At 36.2% G+C, this 22,476-nt stretch overlaps 2 protein-coding genes across 6 annotated transcripts in view; one reads left to right on the forward strand and one right to left on the reverse strand.

Annotated features, from left to right (window-relative positions):
* The window catches only part of LOC111867301 (EF-hand domain-containing family member C2-like), a 23,914-nt gene extending 15,694 nt beyond the window's left edge, over positions 1-8,220 (forward strand). The window contains 6 exon segments of the mRNA XM_033752625.1: positions 1,182-1,378; positions 3,283-3,416; positions 6,424-6,537; positions 6,996-7,175; positions 7,273-7,375; positions 7,624-8,220. Of these exon segments, the coding sequence (XP_033608516.1) occupies positions 1,182-1,378; positions 3,283-3,416; positions 6,424-6,537; positions 6,996-7,175; positions 7,273-7,375; positions 7,624-7,737 (842 nt within the window). The 3' untranslated portion in view covers positions 7,738-8,220.
* Positions 8,221-8,677: 457 nt separating this feature from the next.
* Positions 8,678-21,390, reverse strand: LOC111867303. Of its 5 annotated transcripts, none has more exons than XM_023857033.2 (7): positions 20,267-20,436; positions 18,042-18,132; positions 17,321-17,429; positions 14,001-14,145; positions 11,685-11,748; positions 11,377-11,570; positions 8,678-9,258 (listed from the first exon to the last, which is right to left on the reverse strand). In XM_023857033.2, exons 1-7 carry the CDS (start codon positions 20,293-20,295, stop codon positions 9,117-9,119), a joined length of 774 nt encoding a protein of 257 aa, XP_023712801.1. In that variant the 5' UTR covers positions 20,296-20,436; the 3' UTR covers positions 8,678-9,116. The 5 variants fall into 5 exon arrangements, with proteins under 5 accessions (XP_023712801.1, XP_023712803.1, XP_023712802.1 ...); XM_023857035.2 differs by lacking the exon at positions 20,267-20,436 and adding an exon at positions 21,305-21,390 and having other exon boundaries at positions 8,679-9,258; XM_023857034.2 differs by lacking the exon at positions 20,267-20,436 and adding an exon at positions 20,923-21,144 and having other exon boundaries at positions 8,679-9,258.
* Between the last annotated feature and the right edge of the window lie 1,086 nt (positions 21,391-22,476).

Here is a 22,476-nt window from a genome sequence, read left to right on the forward strand (position 1 = left end):
GATCTTGATGAAATCCAATAAAGGTCTAACATTGTGTTGAATTCTTTAAGCCATTGGTTTGCATGTAATGACCTGTCTCTAAATCTGAAAAAGACTAAAGTGTTAAAATTTGATACAATTAATCGGGATAATATGTCTATACATTTAAAGTTTAATGATAGATATTGCATGAGGAAACCCACGTTAAATTCTTGGGCACTGAAATTGATGAGGCACTGAAATTGGTGAGACCCTGAATTGGAAGTCACAGATTGAATCGATGCTGTCTAGATTGGGCAAGGCATGCTTTGCAATAAGAAACATGAAATTGTACAGCAATATTGAAACACTAAGGATGATTTACCATGCATACTTTCATTCAATTATGAGATATGGGATAGTATTTTGGGGAAACTCATTGGAAGCTAAGAAGATTTTTCTTTTACAAAAGAAGGCCTTCAGGATAATGATGGGAGTGAAACCTAGAGAATCATATAGAACAGTTTTTAAAAAAAATTAAAAATTCTGACATTGGTCTCTCAGTATATTTTATCTTTAATGATACTAATGATAAACAATTTGGGGTATTATACTTTGAGTCATACAATTCATGGTAAATCAACAAGACAAGTTAGAAACCTATATGTTCCTCAATCACATCTAACAAAGAGGCAAAAAGGGGTCTATTGCATGCGTGTAAAAGTGTTTAATAGTTTGCCTGATTTTTTAATTTAGTTAGTACATAATAAAAAACAGTTTATTGGGAAACTAAAGGATGTATTGCTTCAAAACCCTTCTTATACTGTTGAGGAATTGTTGCTTTTCTGTCAAGACCTACAGCTAAGGAAAAGAGGTGTCTGACAGTGCACACTTCACTAAACCCTATGTCCTTGGCTGTGCTTATATATACATGCTGCAATTTGTATTGCCTTTTAACTATTGTATGTGTTTTTGACAAGTATGGATTATATATGCTAGTGATTTTATTTGTGGATTTATAAGTGTCCAATGTTTTGTTTGCTTGTTGACATGTTTTATATTCAGTGCCGGTGGCAGATTTATGAATATTTTAAAGAAACGCAAATGTATATGTATGTATACTGTGCCATTTAGCCTGTGGAATTTCATTAATTTACTCCCCATTTCAGAAACAAAACTTGAATCTGTACATAATGGTCGTAATTTCTACTGTGTGGCTGCAGGTTTTATTGGTGGGTACTTCATAAAACGGACTCAAATAAGAAAACCAGGACAAGAAATATATACATCTGAACCACCTGAATGTTTTGGGCCACAGGATTTTTATGTTGGTAACATACTCATTCTGCATAGTTTTGAGTTTGTACTAGTTGATGCAGATGAATATACCTTGCAATATATGGAAGTTAATTGTCAAGAGGTAAGCCTATTTTGGATAAACATAATTCTATCTAGTTTATTTTATTTGAACTGCATAGAAATATTGAGACCACCATTAGATAATTTATGTTGCTTTCAGAATCAGAAGATACTTAAAATAAGAGAAGCAAAATCCAGTATGAAAATTTCTCTTAGTAACAAAAAATATCAACTTTTAAAGGGAAAGAATTAGTATGATGTGAGAATATGCTAGACAATAAACAAACAGTACAGGCGTGTAAATTAAAAAAATTGGAAACTGACTTGACCTGAAGAGTACAATCTGCTGGGGTATAACGTTGTGTAGTCTGTTGAAAGCCAAATGATATTTGAGAGGAATATGTCACTTCCACCTTCAGTGTTGAAGAATGGGCCAAGCTAGAAACTGGCATAAAGTAGACTGCAACCAAAGTTTATGTGGCAAGAGAGGTTTGCAAAACAAAACCCAGACATTCTTATGTATAAGTGAAATAATTAATAAACACAGATACATGCTCAAAATTATATGGAGTATTTGTTAGGCCAATGTAGAATATTCTAGTGAGTTATGGATATATTGTGACAAATGAAAAATCGGATTGGCAGAAATGAGAACTTTCAAGCTGAATGTACATAATTATGTGTTGTGGCATGTAGACCCATTGCTAGATGTTTTCTAAGCAGGACAAGATAGTGGAGCTGATGAGTGAGTTAGAGGACTGCTGGGGCTCAGACATTGTGAGCTGTTAAAGCAGGTAGGTGAGGCTAGGGACAGTTTAGGAATGCAATGAGGAAGGGGAACATCCACTATTTGAAGCCGCTACCAAGTAACCACGGTGAAGACATGACTGTGGACACTAGTGCATGCATGCGCGCGTGCGTGTGTGCGTGTGTGTAGGCAAGAAAATGCCATCAGTAATATTCTTGAAGAGAGAAAGATTATGTAAATAGCGTAAGCGAAGACAGTCAAGGATATTTTGGGATTATAGACTTATATGGTAAAGTGATTTGAAAGAGGATTTTGAGGCCAGTACAGACATAAAGTTGTCTAATCCATAAAAGCAAGGAATATGATGAAGACTGATTGCATTTTGAACAGTGTAACAAACTACAGGACTCATTTAAGAGTTACTTGTCATTTGCAGAGTGCTATTGTGTGGGATGTGATGCTGTGTAGTTTGCTAGAAGTTTACCAATGTTTCAGAGACTCATATTGTCTCCTTTTCCAGAATTAAAGAGTAAGCAAAAGAAGCAAACAAGGTAACAACAAGTAGCATAGAACTGAAAGATTCACTGCCATGTTCACAAGCACCTGCAAAATCACACAAAACTGAAAACCATTTTATTTTTCTGTAGTGCAATTTCAGCAATTCATGGATTTCCTTTTACTGTACACAGTTATAATAAAGAGGATAGCTGTTGATTTTATTTTTTATTCATTTGTAGATTATTTGACAACATTCAGTAGCTCAGACTGTCAGTATGCAGCATAAAATGATTGGCTGTTAGTGAATAATGAACTGGAAAATACAAAGAAAGGAAGTGGCCTGGCCATGGCCTAATTTAATGTACTGACTACAGGGAATGAGAAAAAGACTCAGTAAAGATAATCAGTGTCCTGACCAAGATTCAAAATTAGCACTTTACAAATACAAGTTAGAAGTATTCTCACTTGAACCAAGAGGCACAATGTGACGGGTTTTTTATAGTTTTACTCAGTACTTTTAGATAGATTCTGGCATAATACCTTAATAGAGGTCACGTCAAGACTACCTCCTTAAAAATCATTTCCAATTTATGATTCTCCCATTTACTGCTATAGCACATACATTTGAAAAATGTTGTTAAATAAAGCTGAGAAAGAAGTAAAGAAAAATAAATTGCTGTCATCATAAGCAGATATTACTGGATAATATGATATTTCAGTTCAAGAAGAGTAATGTCATACTGATAATGAACAAGATCCGTGAAGCCCTGAAGCCCATGTATAAACAGTTTGTATGTGAATTCCTGAAGACAGACCCAAATCAGACAGATGTAATATGTTGCACTAAACTGAGGTAAGTTTTAAAGGTAAATCTGTTGAATTGTGATGATGATGTGTAAAGTCAAGCAAGAACATACATGGTCCAGCTCTGAAAATATTAATCTCATATAGTTATGCAGTACTATATCTTGCAGTATCCTTTGGAAAAATTAGACACTGAGATGGATATTAGGAGAGCTTGGGAAATTATTAGAGAGGCTATCAAAATTTCAGCCAAGGAGGGTTTAAGTTATTATGAATTGAAGAAGCATAAGCCATGGTTCAGTGACGGATGCTCAGAATTATTAGATCAAAGTAAACAAGCCAGATTGGAATGGTTACAGGATCCAAGCGAAATAAATGGGGATAATCTGAAGAATATAAGACATGAGACCATCAGGTATTTCACACATAAAAAGAGGAATATTTGAAATAACAAAATTAATGAGCTTACAATGAACAATAGGAACAAGAACATTAAGAGACCTTTATAGAGGAGTTTAAGGTTTACCAACCTAGAAGTAATTTAGTGAATGATGAGAATGGTGATCTAGTTGCAGATTCCCACAACGTTTTGAATAAGTGGAAGAACTACTTCGCTCAGTCATTAAATGTACTTTGGATCAGTGGTGTTAGGCACATAGAAATATATACAGCTGAGTCGTTAGTACCTGATCCTAATCCTTTTGAGTTTGAAGTTTCTAATGCAAAGTTGAAAAAGTATGAGTATAAATAGACAGGTAGTGATCAAATTCTAGCAGAACTGATTCAAGTAGAAGGTGGAATATGATGGTCTGTGATCCATAAACTCATTAATTCTATTTGGAATAGGGAAGAATTTCCTGATCCATGGAAGGAGTCTATTATTGTACCAATTTACAAGAAAGGAACTAAAACTGAATGTACAGTAGATCACTGTGGTCACGGAGCAAGGGCCAAAAAGGCCCACCCCTTACACATTCATTCATTCAAGACTGAATATAGTAATTATCATGGGATATCACTTCTGTCAACTTCATCACTCACTCACTCACTCATGGAGCCGAGCCCTTCTTGAGAATTTCCCAACATTTTATGGAACCCAAAAGTTCATTACCATGTTCACAAGAGCCCTCCACCTGTTCCTACCTTCCCATCCTATTTCTCTAAGATCCATTTTAACACTATTCACCCACTCACGTCTTGGTCTTCCTAGTGATCTCTTTCCTTTTGGCTTTCCCATCAATGTCCTATATGCATTCCTCTTCTCCCCCATTCGTGCTATATGACCTGCCCATCTCATCCTCCTTGACTTGATCATTCTAATTATACTTGGAGAAGAGTACAAGTTATGAAGCTCCTCATTATGCAGTTTTCTCCAATCTCCTGTCAATTCATCTCTCTTCGGTCAAAATATTATTCTCAATTTGGTCAGTTTGGTTGTGCATCTTTCCATCAGGAGATGTCCAAGTAAATTCATGAATATTACAATGTGGGTACATATATTTTTGACAGTAAGATTTTTGGATGTGGCAAAGTTTACTACTCCAACTCCATTATCATTACTAATTTCATGTAAACTCTCATTCAGATTTGTTGTTTTGAAAGTGTTTTCCCTACCTACTTTGGCATTGAGATCTCCTAACAAAATTTTCATGCGGTATTTAGGGAATCTATCTACTTCATACAGAATTTTATCCAATATCCTTCTCTCAAGATTATGTCCATATACAGATATAATTATTGGGCATTATCAGAGTGGGTTTTGACATAACAGATCAACTACTCATCACATTTTCTACATTCGTCAGATGCTGGAGGAAAAATGGGAGTACAGTGAAACACTATATCAGCTATTCATAGACTTCAAGAAAGCCTATGATTCAGTAAGGAGGGGAGTATTGTATGTGGGGTACCCATGAAATTATTTAGGATGACTAAAATGTGTTTAAATGAAATCTATAATAAAATTCATATAGGTAAATATTTGTCTGATAAGTTTCCTTTCCAGAATGGTCCAAAACAAGGAAATGGTTCGTCACCATTTCTTTTCAACTTGCTTTAGAATATGCCATTAGGAAGGTCCAGGAAACCAGGTGAGAATGAAATTAAGTGGTACACATCAGCTGCTGGTCTATGCTGATGATATGAATCTACTGGGAGATAACATAAATACCATAAAGAAACACTGAGACTTTAATTGTCTCTAGTAAGGAGGTTGATCTGGAAGTAAACGCAGAGAAGACTGAGTATCTGTTGCTGTCTCCATCACCAGAATGCAAAGAAAAATCATGACATAAATATTGCTAACAGATCCTTTTGAAAATGTGGCACAGAGGGTTGTTTTGAGGACAGGGTGCTGAGGAGATTATTTGGACCAAAGAGGGATGAAATGACAGGAAGTTGGAGAAAACTGCATAATGAAGAGCTTCATAAGTTGTACTCCTCCCCGAGTACGTATAATAAGAATAATCAAGCCAAGGGAGATGAAATGGGCAGGGCATATAGGATAAATGGGGAGAAAGAGGGATGCATGTAGGATACTGGTGGGGAAGCCAAAAGGTAAAATGCCACCAGTAAGACCAAAATGTAGATGGGCATATAATATTAAAATGGATCTTAGAGAGGCAGTCTGGGTGGTATGGACTGGATTCATCTGGCTTGGAATAGGGATCTGCAAAGGGTTATTGTGAACATGGCAGTGAACCTTTTGGGTCCATAAAATGCTGAGAAATTCTTGAGCAGCTGAATGACTGGTGGCTTCTCAAGAAGGGCTCAGCTCCATGGAGTTAGTTATGTATGTTTTGCAGGATGCCCCATTTTATATTTAGATATTTACATTTATTGTAATTAAAACTCAACAGAGCAACACGCATATGCACACAAAAATATGAATTGTGAACACAGATATTTTTTCACAGATTTTCACTTCTGATAACACAAGGCACACTCATTAGAATATAGTCCTTAGTTAACTTAACCGGAGTCCTTATACACATCTCTCATATATCACATAAATGTTTGATGTACTTTTCTGACTGATGTATATTCATATATTATAGCAAGATGTTGAAGGAGATCTTGGGTGACATCATTACACAACATGAACTGATCACTCTAGCTCGCCACTACAGTGCTCAGTGTATTAAGGAGCGATATACAAAGGAATCATTGAGGTAATTTATATATATATATTATTAATTATTATTGTTAATTATATATATTGTAACGTGTTTCGTTACCGAAGATGCCGTTCAAATTGTTAATTGGTTTATTCAACAACCTACAAGTAACAGCTACAATTAATTATCACACAGTTGCGGGGTTTCACACTTTATAACCCTAATCGCAATAATCTGTTTACACTGTTGCGGGGTTTCACAATTTATAACCCTATTCGCAAATCAATTCACACTATCTTCAAGAGTCTTCACGTATTAATAACGCGGGAGCTATACAAGTCTCTCTGAATTACACACTCCAAATGTAACTGTACTACAGCACACACAAAATCTCGAAAGGGCACAATAAGCCTTCCACTTCTGACTTCTTAGTTATCGCACACTGTCACATAAAATCTTATAACCACGCGTTNGAACAACACTGATCTCTCTGGTCTGTCTTTTACCTATAGGTCTGTTGTCCATACAGAATTGAAGCGCTTCCTTTTCAATCAAATGGAACGTTTACATGAAAGCTTCCTACAGCAAGACCCTAACCACAGTGGTTACATCTCAAGAGATACAGCTTATGCTGTATGCCGAGGTGCCAAGTTGCCTGTCGACAAAGATCTGTTGAATGCTGTTTTGGACAAGTAGGCTGCATCAGAATATTTCAAGCAGTAACTGCATAATGTTCAAAATGAATCATCATATTTTCAGTAATATTCCTGTTGTATGAATTTATTACAGAATTTGTAAGAATGAAGCCGGAGAAATAGATTACAGGGATTTACTAGGATTCCTGGATCTCAAGCAAAGTCCTCCATCTCCTGCAGAGCCTACAGGTAGTCAGGTATGATGTATACATAGCAGCTTTAATTAAATCTTTTATAATTCTGTTGTGGCTGTAAGAAATTAAAGTGAGACTCCAATACATTCACTTTTTCACTTCCTTGTACAATTTAAACATATCATAAATTCCATCTGATTGTCATTCAATGCACTCTCATTGTGTATACTGTCATTACTACCAGAAATTATAATCTCCAATGCTTGACAGTGTTACTGCAAGAGTATTATACATGTCTTACTTTATTTCAGTATGAGTTCTCACTTCTTGCTGACAAACCAGACAATAGGATTGGTCCAGTAGACTGTCAAGCTTTCCTCAAGGATCTTGATTTGGAGAAGCAGATTGTTGAACAAAGTGGGTAGTAAATTTCAGTGAAGACATGTATGTGTATGTGAGTAATGTTATTTCTGGTCATGCTATCAGTGATATCCATATGTGTGTTTGTCTTAATTTGAATGAGATAAATATTGTCACATGTTCGGAATCCAGAAGACACTTCCATAGTAACGCTAGAACAGAGCATTGCATAGGTAGCGACAATAGCGGTATTGTAGCCCCAACAGTTGGCCGTTGCGTAGGTATTGCAGTATCAAAAAAACGTATCCCTGGTGATAGACAACAGAGGGTCGTTTGCATAGCAGCGGCCAAGGTTATAAAAAGGGGTTGAATGCATTCGCCGAGACAGTCTCAGGATAGACGCCGAGAGATACAGAAGTCAGTCTTCAGGAAGCTGCCGCTGAAGATAGTTGGAATGTAGATACAAAGAGCTACAGAAGTATTGGCCGAGATATTGTGTAAGCAGTAATTGTAATGCTGCAAGTGCTAATAGTTGTAAAGTGTGTAAGTGTGAGTGTCCAATAAAGATTCGCTGACCCACGTATATTTATTTGTCGCGTGACACACCCAACACGTGGCAATATGATATGATTCCAAAAATGCAGGAAGTTATATTCTAGTTACAACATACTTTCATTAAGAAACTAGGTCTGCTCTTCTGTACTGCACATTATTAAATCAGTGTTTTGTAAGATTTTACAAATATACAGTTCTAAGATAAATATATTATACATCATTGTCTGAAAATTTACTGAATTCTTTATTAACCTTTTAAAGCCTAATGGTTACTATATGCACGACCTGGTCTAACATGTTAGAATTCTGCATTCTGCCCGCACAGTGTGTGTGTTTCATATGGTTCTCACAATAAGCTTCGGATGTTTTCCTAAACAGCATTAACGGGTTGGTCTTTGTAGCGGAGACACAGTGTGTTTCCTGTGAGGTACGAACTGAATTTTTATATTTAGTTTGGAAAGAATTCGGTCTTTAAAGGGTTAATGAATACATTTTGTACATTAGTTGTAAAACTGTATTTGGAGGCAGTCACTGGAAACTTTACATTTTACATTCTTTAAAAGACTGCTCTAGAAAATACTGCCACAGAAATCATAAGACAGTATATAACATTAACGCAGAACGAAATATTTATGGCAAACACTGTTAAGAAAAGATAATATGTTGCCCTTCAGTTTATTCATTATTGAAGATAAATATCAGAACTGCCCTTTCATTAATAATGTACTGAAGTTGAAAGCCATGGATCATAATGTGAACATTAAACTAAAAGTTAATTATGGCAAGTTCAAACATGAATAGATAGTTGGACAAGAATATGAAACAAGAAACAGTATCATTTTCTGAATAAATGCAATGTCAACAAATTATAACATACAAAAGGACCATGTTATTTCAGAACGCTATGGCCTTGTTGCAGTTCTTTAAGGTCTCCTTCAAGGGCATTTAACATTCGAGACAAATTATTCAGTTCTTCACAAAGTCTTTTGTCTTCTGAATTATACAACTGTGTGTCTTCAGCCATCTGAGATCTGCAAAGAGTAATATACCAAATTAAGTTGTAAGGAGTTGAATCTGCATGATGAAGCTGTCTCCTACCTCAATCTATACAGCTCAACTTTAGTTTCATATTTACAGGTTTTAATGAATATTCAGTGTAAATTTGTGTTAAATTTGTGTCAGATGTTGTATGAAACAAAACCTAAGTTACAAATAAGTTCACATTTCAAAAGACAGGTGTCAGTCATGCCTTCATACAGTGTACCATGTTTTTCATGAACAAGGATGTGGTAAATAGCAGTATAACCATTACATCTGTTATGGTGGAAAATTTAGGTTAGTTTTAACTTTTGATCTCATGTATTTAATATGTTCATAGTTGTGAACAAACAGTGGAAATTAATCAGTTTTGAACCCATTAATTAATCTGTCAACTTCATGTTCTCATGTCAGCAACCATGAAGAGTCTATCTTCTAGGTTGTAACACTGTGTAGTTCAGAGAGAGCTCAACATTTTTAGGAACATGCTGCAAGCAAGAAAACAGCAGAATCAGGTGATAAGCTGAGCCTACATCTGCTGGTGTCTTGAATTACTCTTCAGCCCTGAAGATGGAGGTGATATGTTCCTCCGAAACGTTGTGTTTCCCCAGAAATACACAGCATTGTAACTCAGAATACCATACTCTTCACACTCTACCGGTCAGTCACTTATGTAGGTGATTAAGAGTAGGATGAAAGGATGGTAACTGATGAATCACTGTAACAGAGCATTTGAAATCTGTATGGTGACATGAAGGTTGTGGCCTTGTAGGATGTAATACCATGCAGTTTGGCAGATAGGTGCCAGTGTTGTGGAGGAACAGCAGGTTCCTCCAAACTGTTGGTAACCAACTATGAAACTACATGGTATTGCTAACTCAGAACATCACGATCTTAACTACAAGAAATATTGGTGAAATTAAGGTAATGTCATGTAGTTTACATAACTGACAGTATGACTTCCTTCAGATCTTCAGTGATAGGTCAAGAACAAGGCAGAGAAATCATGTGTTGGAAGATATACAGCAGAAATAAAGGAGGATAGTGGACTCTGATACAACAGTAACATTCACTGGAAGCTTGTTATAGAATGACCCACTCTAGTGGAAACATCAGTGAGTTATGATGATGATGACGACAACGATGACGACGATGACAACAACAATGATGATGATGAAGATCATGATGATATCTTTATTAACATTTAAATTCTAGTGTGATATAAAAGAACTTCAGCTGAAGTGATAGCATACTCTTCTCTGCTAATATTTCTTTCCATTAAAGATGTTTTTGTACTACCAGAATGAGTGACATTAATATTTTTGGAAGAGGGGAGCAGAAAAAGACATAAGACCTAGGGTTCCCAGATACCCCGTTTTCCCTGGATTCTTCCTTGTTTTCACCCAAATTTTGTTCCTCTGTTTATTGTTTACCTGGAGTGGATAATTCTCCAATTTTTTATTTAAGTCCATTGCGAATTATATTTCATGGGTTAAATATTATCATAAAATTTCTGTAATCCTTGGAAAATGACATTGTTATAGTTTCTTTCATTATGTTGCATTTCATGAATGTTGGCAACACTTGAGGTTCTAAACCAAAGCAGAGGTTGTTGGTGATAGTGTATTTTTAATCCGTTCAATCTTCGCTAGAAAGTCAGTGTCAAGTTAGCAAAAATGTTTGAGGGCGAAGAAGATCCATCAAAAACTCCTCCACGGAAGAAGTTGAAATTCCAGGCCAAACATAATCAAATATATCTTAAGAAATGGGAAGATATGTTTTCATGGGTTAAGCCAGGACCAGAGGAGAACCAGGCATGTAGTATGTTGATTATGTATATTTTATAGCCTATTATTTGTGAAAAATGTTATAAACAAGCAACAAGACATCACTCCTTTTTTTATTTTACAAAATCTGGCAACCCTAATGAGACCTGTCAGGAATTGAAACATTTTGCAGTGAAACTGTTAATGAAGCATATATAAGTAATCCAAGAGACTGCACCTTGCATTCAACTTTGTATCATCCAGTTACCTGTCATTGCTTTGTCCATTTCACTGACTTTCTTCATGTATTCTAATTTGTAATAATGATTTAATATTTAGACTCACATAAGATGTTGTAATGCTGACAGCTCAAGAGTGCATCCACCAGTTGTGTCTGATTTATCTAGCGATTCATTAAACATTGCTTTATACTTTATATGATATTCATTTAGTTCCTCTTCAACTGATGCCATTTCTCTAATAATGGCACTTGTTTCCTCCTGCAAGCTGGACATCTCAGCTGCTATGTTCTTTCTGTCCTAAGATTTAAAAATTTAGTTAATATTTTTGAAGTTGCATAACATTGGTTAATTTCTTTCATACAATGTTTAGATTTATAATCAGGTGCTTTGTAAAATGTCAGTGATACATACATAAAATTTTGGTCCACTTCGCAACTTATCAGCAATTGAAGCCATTTTGTTTTCATAGTCCTTTCTGTAAGAGTAAATAATTGTTATTTTTCTTAGTAAAAGCATCTTGATCAGTCACACTACTTGATTCCATCAAGTGTAACCACTTTAATATACAAACATATAACTGTACCTTTATATGTTTTGGCCAGCACTGGCGATCATCAGAAGATTCCCAACACTACAGGGAAATACTTTACATATATCTCTGTAGAGGGATTTTACCATTGAAAGCTAAGATTAGATTTAGATATTATTTAGTTACATCAAATTTGTTGTTAACATTAATATGTTAAGACAGGCCGCACCATAGCTCAAGCGGTTAGTTGCTGGCTTCCCATCGCGGCGGCACGGGTTTGATCAAGGGTCTGGTCAAGTGGGATTTGTGGTGGACAAAGTGGCACTGGGGTGNGGTATGTAGGGTATTCTATATGCTGTCATGTGTATGTTCAGTGAATGATGTTGTGGTATGCAAGGTGTGCTGTGGTGAACTGATAGTCTGTAATAGAGTAATCATAACTGTATAATTTATTGTAAGATTTGAGGCTTTCACGGCAGTGACTATGAAGAAAGCAGTCTTCTGGGATTTGGCACCGTGTATATGTAGTCTGCTTTTACTGGTTCTCACGGTCTCTTCGCTTGCAGATTTCTTATATTTTTTCTTCTACCCTGAAGATGGAGGCGATACGTTCCTCCGAAACGTCGGTTAACACCACATATACACGGTGCCAAATCCCAGAAGACTGATTTCTGTATAAGTTATTCATTGTAATGTTTTTTATGGTAATTCATTGAATTAGGAATTAGATATACACTTCGTACAGCGGCCTCCATAGTCTAGAGGTAACGTTCCCACCTCATGACTCATAGTACACGGGTTCAAATACCCAGCGGAGGTTGTCGAATTTTTAAGGGCGGAAAAAATTCAGGGAACAAGTCCTCCGGGAGGGACTTTAAGCTGTGGGTCCTGTGTCGTAGCTTTATGGCACGTAAAAGAACCTCATATCTCCAAAGGAGGTCACTGAGCCAAATTACGGACGTTTCCCGCCCAACAGCAGTCTCTAATACCTCTGGTAGATGGGGGAAGCATTATAGATACCTCTCAGCTAGTAGAGCCGGTCTCGCTGGCTGGGCGGGACTGATGGTAAGCACCAGTACCGGTAGGATATAGAGACTGGTAGAAATCATAGAGTGAAGCACAATGGACCAATACAGGTCTAAGTGCATGGGGAAACCCACCCTCTCCAATAACTAACTAACTACACTTCGTACAGTGATGGATATTGTAATTGGCCAGTATCAGAAAGGATGAGGCTGATTACACAGTCAGATAGGTGGTTTCTTTTATGTACAAAAATATGAAAATATCTTTGTTAAATTTTTGGATTTCTGCCAGTAAGAAGGATTAGAATCCAGCTTTAGTGACATGTGAGCAATATTAAGTTAGGATTTATAGTGGACATAGTTTCAAACGCTACATCAAAAATTTTATATGAAGTGATCCAGTCACTACTGTAAGAACATCACAAAGAGCTGGGATGGTTTATAATCATATTTGGACCAAAAATAGCTGGAATATGCTCATCACAATGGAATTATACAATATATACGTATGTGTAATTTCATGAATGGATGTACTGCATATGATAATTTATTTTAATTTAGGTATAATATCTTCAGTTAAGTAGATTTGAGTGAAATAAGTTAGAAACCATGTGAATGGAAAGTTTTTTAAATATACATTCAGACCCTACTGGAGGTCACTTATTTGAAGTTATAATATCCAGTTATGTAATGGTAGTTTTATTTTAAGTAGGATTTGAGATTCTCACAACCGCGATTATGAAGAGTGCTGTCCTCTGGAATGTAAGAGCATGCAGCCCGTTGAAAGTCAATTGGCATTTGAGAGGAACATCTGACCTACTTCTTTAGGGTTGAAAGAACAGAGCTTTGCTTGCTATTTGCTTTGTGTTGGTTTCTTACTTAACTTATCCTTTGACCCTGAAGATGGAGGTAACATTTACTTCAAAACATTGGTTGACTTTCAATGGACTACACAGTGTTATATCCTAGAAGATAAAACTCTTCAGTAGTTCATTTTGTTTGAATTTCAAACTCTTGAACTCAATATGTATATTTAGCCTAATAGAGAACTTGAATCATTTAGCCTCTAATTAGTGCAAGTAATAAAATTACTTTTTATATTGTTTTCAGAAGAAAAGAACCTGATCTACTTAGTGTAAGACATGTATAGGTACATGTTTCTGTGATACTCACAAACTGTCAATCTGCTCCTGCTTCTCTTTCTTAATCTGTTTCTGTATTTCATTTGCTTCTTCTTGTAATTTCTTTAAAGTAGCTTGTACCTTGGCCAGTACTTCCTCCTTTTTCTGTATTCGGATACTATGAGTCTCTATATCATCTACAAGTAAAAGTAAGTAAAAGCTACAAACATATTTTTATTTATATTTTCATGCACCTTTCCTTTTGTCTGAGAATAATTTCAAGCAACAGCAGCATCACTTGCCCAAATTGAAACAAGACCGGAAAGTGTAATCTGTACTGCAGTGCACAGTTTCCATGTACATTTCTTGCAATGTGGGGTCTGATTAATCACTTAAGTAAGCACTAAACAGCATGGTAAGATTGTTGTTGTTGTTGTTGTTGTCGTCGTCATCGGCCGCAGTGGCAGTGGTGATGGTGGTGGTGGTGGAAGTGGTGTTGGAGATGGTAGTGGCAGTGATAGTGCTGGCAACAGCAGTGATGGCAGTATTGGTTGTGGCAATGTATTCTTGGGAAGAAATTTAAAATTTGTTACACATAATATCAAAGATTTATACCTTTGCTTTATTTTCAATTGTGTGCTTAGAAACAATATTCACTGTAGAAATTGTAGGCATGTGTATGATATATCTCCATACCAAGTTTCATACGCTTAACTCCAGTCATGCATATGTTATTTGTTATTGCTGTAAAACCAACAGCTAAATACAGATCTCATGCAGCAGTCATTTTGCCCTACATTTTACCCAAAAAAAAAAGCTTTATCAAAGGTTTCATATTTTTCAAAGATCTGTTACCGTATATAATTTCAGGACTCTATATTAAGTGGCACTATTATCTCTTTCATTTCACACATTCATGCATCCACCATGTTGGTATACTAACAGGAAATAAAAAATAGAAATTTGGAGTAGCCTCCAATGGCATAATTTTCACACCAAATTACTTCAAAATCCATCTAGTGGTTCTCAGGTTGAAACATAGGCAGACAGATATGACCAGCCCTATATGTTTTCATTTTGTAAACGCTGTGCATAATAACAGTGGCCTCATTTTATCACAGACACTTGTACCTGTGCTGAAATATTTTCTGTCTGTATGTAATCTATGTATCATGTATCATTCTAATAGAGTTTGGGATACCCATGAAACTAGTTAGGTTGATTAAAATGTGTTTAAACGAAACGTATAGTAAAGTCCGTGTAGGTAAACCTTTGTCTGATAAATTACCTATCCAGAATGGTCTAAAACAAGGAGATGCTTTATCGCCACTCCTTTTCAACTTTGCTTTAGAATATGCCATTATAAAGGTCCAGGGAAACCAGGTGGGACTGAAACTAAACGGGACACATCAGCTGTTGGTCTGTGCCAATTATATGAATCTACTGGGTGATAATGTAGATACCATAAAGAAAAACACACAAACTTTAACTGACACAAGTAAAGAGGTTGGTCTAGAAGTAAACACAGAGAGAACTAAGTTTATGTTACTGTCTCATCACCAAAATGCAGGGCAAAATCATGACATAAAGATAGGAAACAGATGTTTTGAAAATGTGGCACAGTTCAGATATTTGGGAACAATGATAACAGATCGAAACCTGATTCAAGAGGAAATTAAGAGGAGATTGAACTCAGGTAATGCTTGCTACCATTCAGTCCAGAATCTTTTGTCTTCTCGTCTGCTGTCCAAAAACATAACTATAATTTTGCCTGTGGTTCTCTATGGGTGTGAAACTTGGTCTCTGATGAGGAACATAGACTGAGGGTGTTTGAGAACAGGGTGTTAAGGAAAATATTTGGACCGAAGAGGGATGAAGTGACAGGAAGTTGGAGAAAACTGCATAATGAGGAGCTTCATGACTTATACTCTTCTCCAAGTATAATTAGAATGATCAAATCAAGGAGGATGAGATGAGCAGTGTATGTAGCACTAATGGGGAAAGGAGGAATGCATATAGGATACTGATGGGAAAGCCAGAAGGAAAGAGACCACTGGGAAGACCAAGACATAGGTGGATGGACAACATTAAAATTGATATTAGAGAGNTCTGTGTATAAAACAATACACGCACACACACACTTCTCCATACGTAGGGGCCAGCACATGTTGCCACAACAGTCTTGTACATATGGAATCCAAAAACACTCAGCTAACTGCTTGGATATGGGACATCCTTGAGGAGCCAATAGTCATTCAGCTGGTCACGAAATTCCCCACTTTTTATGAAACCAGAAGGTTCATTATCATGCTCACAGGAGTCCTACTGCTGGACACACTCCTGAGACAGATGAAACCAGTCCACCCCCCTCACACCCTATTTCTGTGATATCCATCTTAATAATATCCTCCCATCTATTCCAAATCTTCAAACTTGTCTCTTTTCTTCAAATTTTCCAACTAAAAACTTGCATGCACTTCTCGTCTAACCCAAGGCATGCTACATGCCCTTTCCTACCATATACTATATCATTTTATCACACTAACAATGTGTGATTAACAGTACAAATTATGAGGCTCATCACTGTGCAGTTTTCTGTCTCTTCAGCTCTTTCTTCAAAATCACTCTCAACCTATATCGGATTTGAGGTTATGTGGTGGTGACTGAAGAATACTATTATCTAGGATGTGATACTATGCAGTCTGGTAAATATTTACTGACATTTTGAAGAAACATATGCCTGCATCTTCTGAACAGTAATCCAAGCAAACAGCAAGAAGTGAGCAGAGTTTGCTTCCTGCTTACTTTGGCTTACTCTTTGTCCCTGAAAATTGAGTCAATATGTTGCTCTGAAATGTTGTTAAGCTTCTACCAGACTACATGGCATCATGTCCCAGAACATAGTACTCTTCACACTCAATCTGTGTTCTATCCTTAGGGCAAGAAATCAGGTTTCACATCTATATGAAATAAAAGGTAATATTATCATTTTTAAATTCTTTATGTTTTGGAGTTCAGGTCCACTTTGAATCTATGTTTCATTCTCCAAAATAGTCTCCTTTTGTAAGGTTCAACCAAAATTCTGTATGTCCATGCTTCTTAATTCCCTTTGCCCTGTAACTGAGCTGATCTCTGAGGCATAGTATAAGGCCAAACTGCAACCCTACAACGTCATATCTTTCTGAAGTAACATTAGCCCAAAGGCTTTTGCATGTATGGATGCCAGTCCAGGGAGTATACCCTTAAAATATGTAAGGGATTAACACAATCTACATTTCAAGACAATTGGATCTGTTAAATTAAACATAACAGCAGAGGGATTTCTTTCTAGAGAGGAAAATTTCCTTCCTCTTCACACACATCTGGTCTCACCTTCTAAGTTAAACCTAATTTGCTGGACTGTATTCAGTTCCGCAATTCTCTGTTCAGTTTCCTTGCCCACTTCTTCATGTTGCTGCTTCAGCCTCATTAATGTTTTATACTGAAAGTAAAGGAAATTTAGTAACAAGGCACATTGCAAATATCTTATGTAATGGAATCCAACATAAAGTTCTGCTTAATGAATTTGGATGAGGGAAGGGGTAATTTAAATGAGATATTACTGGACTAAAATTTCAGTGGTTCATTGGATGCTTGGGTATGTGATCGATTAATCATTTTGCTTTCGATGGTTGATTTTGCATTAAAACAATTTAATGAACTGTACAAAGAGGAAGTCAAAGCATGTTATAATTTGATCATTACCAATATTTAAACATTAACTGCTAAAAGGAACACAATAATTGAAGGAAAAAATAAAGGAATGTATGTATGCACATACTGGATAAACAAAAGAGAAATGTTTTGTCAGTGAACAAGAAAACAAATTAATGACAATTATTCCAAGCCAGTTGCAATTTTAGTTGTTTTTTGAGGGAACAATATGCATTCTTTTCAAGACAGATGATGTTTTTAAGTGGCAATGACATACTTTACACATCTGAGTCTATCATATTCTACAAACTATCTCTCTTACAATCACCTTTATCTGTAAATTGATGATGATGATGCAGAATATATGTATATTTTAGGTTGATCATGTTTCATGTATTACCTGTTCTGTGGCATCTTTTTCAAACTTGCTCCTAACACCATCACTGTCATAATTTTGGAGTGACATAGCTCTCACTTCTGGTTCTGAAGCTCTATAAAGAAAAGCAAATTACTTCCTGAGTCATAGGTGGGTAAAATATGTAGACAGTAATATTTGGAGAGGGTTGGGGTGACAGGGTCAGGAGTGTCATGAGAAGGGAGGTTTTGTTCACAGAATTCAGGTAGATGAGAAAGGTTTATTGTTACAGGGAAAAATAATGTAACCAAAATTATTGGTTGGCAACAGTTCTTAAGTCACTTTCCAAGTGTACTGCAAGCTGAAACCATAGAAACTCCTTTCTTTGTGAGGGAACTAAAGAGGAAAATTATTTGATTGATTTAGTAGGTGTGTTTCTGGTGAACAGCTGGAATTCGTTCTCTGCATGAATTGTGTCAAACAGGCAACAGGCCACGGAGGACCATAGGGTTGTGAGACATCAAGGTTCCCACATTTTCTAACCAATCAGCTCACAGAGGTTCAGATCATGTGTCTTTTTGTCCTTTCACGTTCCCACAAGTTTCATCTCTGAAACTGTTGAACTGATAAAAGATATCAGTCGAATTTAAATTTCATTTTCATGGATTCAATATAAACCTACTTTCCCTGGAGTTTAAATAAAATTTCACCCATTTTCTCTAAAACAGTTCACTGTACAAAACTTTCACATATAAAATAAAGTACAGAACTCATTAAAATACACATCTTTTATTTGAAACATTTTTTCAGTTCCAAATATTTAATGGAATAAAAAGAAAGAGATTCTCTGCAATTTTATTTATAATACAATTATCATTGCAGTAATAGATTTTTATGTGCATTCAATGAAAACCAAGGTCAGTGAGATGTGTAAAGTAATATTCAGATGATACATGCAGTTCAGTGTGGAACACATATTTACACACTTATTCAGTAGGGAAATTCATTACGGCAGGAAACAGAAAGAATTCCCCATTATTTATTTTGTACAGAATAACAAGGAGCAATATCTCGTGGTAGGACTATTTACAATCTTGTTACTCGTTAAGTCTAACTACTATAGATATGCGCTATGCCACATTTCAATAGATTTAATTAACAGTCTCATTTCACAGATCGAACGAAAACATCCCTAAGGCCGACAGTAAGCCGAAATTTTCACTCCAGTGTACATTTCAAATATGAGTTTTGGCCAAGGTGGAAGGAGGCCTCGTTTATTTGTTGTAGGGAATAAGAAATTTCGGTAATCTTCTAGTGTGTTTTGGAGACCATTCTTGATTGATAATATACAGTTTCGAAAATGCATGCATAGTGTCACGTCCGTACATCTGTAACACTGTAAGACATGCAGAAAGGGCATATTGAATATAAAATGCCTGATTAATTTTTCTCTTTGCTCCGATAAATATTTAACGGGTTATGCTCGAGATACGCACTGAAAGGCATGCAGTTCTTATTGTAAAATGTCCGTTACTTTTGTCAGATTTCAGTCTGAACTGAAATGTGTCCACAAATTTTAGTAAAAATCCCAAATATTTGAAATTTTATGAAATTCCGATCAGCAGTTCTCGAGTCGTTTCATGTCTACAGCGAAACGGACGGAGCGATTTTAATAGGCGATCGGAATGTTTCTGAACGAGCCTACAAACCGATACTTAATTTTTGTTATCTCTTAAAATGTTTCGATTATACTGCAAATCAGAATAAGTGATTCTTCTTCGACGGAGGAACATACTTTGTCCTGAATTTCTCTAAGTCGAACGGTATTCTGTCCTTAGTACCAGATTGCCTGTGTCAATATGTGGCGTCATATAGAATCGATTTAACTCACACCGAGGAACTGAGATAAGCCATTCATGTGCAAACAATGAAATGCTCTGACGTCAGAATATAACAGTTCCTAGCATGGTTAAGGGTCGTAACCAGTCAAATTAGGAAGCACGTTAGAAGGCAATGAGAAATAAGAGATAAAATTTTGTAAGGAAAATTACTAGCTAATAAAGGCAAATACAACAACAATATAGTCCCCATTAATTTCTTTGCGTCCACGCATAGCCAAGAGGATCCGAGCTAAATATCTTGACAAATTATAGTTTTCCTACTATTTCCAGAAGTTGAGGTTGCATTCGCCAGGAAGAGAGAGACCTTTCCAATTCAACTGTTCATGATATTCGACAATACATAACCTCTACGACTGCTTGTATACATACCCAATCAGATTAAGTTTCAGTTTATCCATTTTTTAAAGTCATAAAATTCTGTTGGTGTTTTGTCTTTGCAGAAACTGTAGCTAGAATTGTTGAAGCTCTAGAAATATTCCAGCCAATCAAATATATGCTCTACTGCAGTGTTTGCCAAACTTTTCTGACTGATGGACTCTAGAATAGTAGTGGAATATTCGAGGATAAATATATGTCTGCCACAAACTGCACACTATACAGAATGATCTGCAAATATAATTATTACTGGCAGTAGTAAACGCTTATTTGCGGTGTAAATGTTAAGTGGCTTATTTGATATGAAAATCGAAGAGACGTCACAAAACACTGAACTGGACATACAAAATTAAAAATATAATCGAAGACGCATGAAATAATGCGGTATGTTATTACAAATACGTATACGTATATGGTTGGTACACAACGTAAAGAAAACGTTAACTGATTTACCTGTTGAAATCTCTGAATCGAAAGAAGACTGCATTTTTGTGATTCTACGTATGACTTTGACCTTGATGTATGTTTCATGGGAGGATCATTACATTTTATTTCTTGTTATTAAACGTGTAAATCTATATACTTAAAAATAGGTTGGATTTTATTTTTTCAGCAATCTCCTTTATTTCATTGTCCGTTGTTGTACCTACCCCAGTTCATACGACGTATTAACTTCTTAAATGTTGAGAGGATATTTTATTATTTAATCTTTTCTTGCTGAACCGTGTTAGGTTTCACTATATTTCAATGGAGCTTCTTTAAAGTACGCAAATCAGTTGTAAGCACGGGTCATGTGCTAGTTAAATGTGTAGCCGTGTACTTCTATTGCAACAGAAGGAAGAACAAACGAACGCCAATAATAAGTTTACATATGTTTACAGCCACGGAAGTTATTTGCGCAGTTACATTACGTACAAAAGTTTCGTACGATGAATCGTTTCTAAGAAAATCGATAAAGTTCAATTTGCGTTTCATTTAAAATAGAGGTTATGTTCATAAAATACATGTTATATTCCAATGGAATTCACTTACCAATATTAATATATTAAGTATATGTAATATGACACCCAGTTTAACTGAAATATGAGGGAACCGTTCAGAGAGACGGACAGACCCAATTTCTCTATTATGCATTCGCTTTACTTACTTTATACTAATGCACTGTAGTAAACATTCAGTATAAACTACGTAGGCATATTTAACTGTTGAAAGGAAAATGTTGCTTGTTGTAACACAGCATTTCTTTCAAGCCGACCGGTATAAATTCAGCTTCTGTGGATCGTCAGTTCGGATATCAAGTCATCGCATCGCTCGGTCCTACAGTTGTAAGAATAAAATCGTAGCTGTATCTTTTTTCACTATGAAGTTATTAGAATTAGCAATGAGTATCGCAGGTATATTGCTTGCTTACATCATTGTGGTATTTTATATGAACCACGTCGTTATGAAAAGGGGCGTGAATGTGACGGGCTGGGAACACTGGATCTGTTGCTGCAAGGGGACACACTGCATGCAGAAGTTGGTCCATACAGGCACTAAAAGAGATCCAAACTCGAGTTTCGTGCGCTCTTTGTTTACATACATTGCTGGTTAACTACATCTAGATTTCAGAATGAACAAAACCGCTGTCGTCCATTGGATGAATTACACACGTCAGAAATCTGTGCCATTTCACCCTTTACTTATTTATTTGTAAGTTATAGAATGACGCTGCCAGTAACACGTACTGTTTAGGGTCGAATGAGTGAATGGCAGTAAAAAGGAGGTGGAAGCGAGTGGTCGTTGCCTAATTTCAAAGTACTGTCAAAGAATTTGCCTGTAAAGACTAAGAAAACCACGAAAACTTCAGTCGTGATGGTCTGTAATCCGGCCGAGACTCGAACCCGGGACCGTCCCTAACTAATATAAGTCAAACGTGGCTTCTCCCTTCTGCAAAACGTCCAGACCGGCTCTAGGACCCACCCAGCCTTCAATATAATGGGTGCCTGGGACTGTTTCTCCGGAAGTAAAGTGGCAGGGGCGTGCAGCTAATAACCACTCATCTTCATCTAGTCACGAGGTCAAGAACTGTAGAGCTATACCTCCACTCCCCAACATGTCTGCATGGTGTGGTGCTTAATTAAGCACATGGATTGCTTTATTATAATTATTATTATTATTATTATTATTATTATTATTATTATTATTACTATTGTTGGGAGCAC

This window comes from Cryptotermes secundus, unplaced genomic scaffold, assembly GCF_002891405.2.
Source record: "Cryptotermes secundus unplaced genomic scaffold, Csec_1.0 scaffold1715, whole genome shotgun sequence".
Lineage (NCBI taxonomy): Eukaryota > Metazoa > Arthropoda > Insecta > Blattodea > Kalotermitidae > Cryptotermes > Cryptotermes secundus.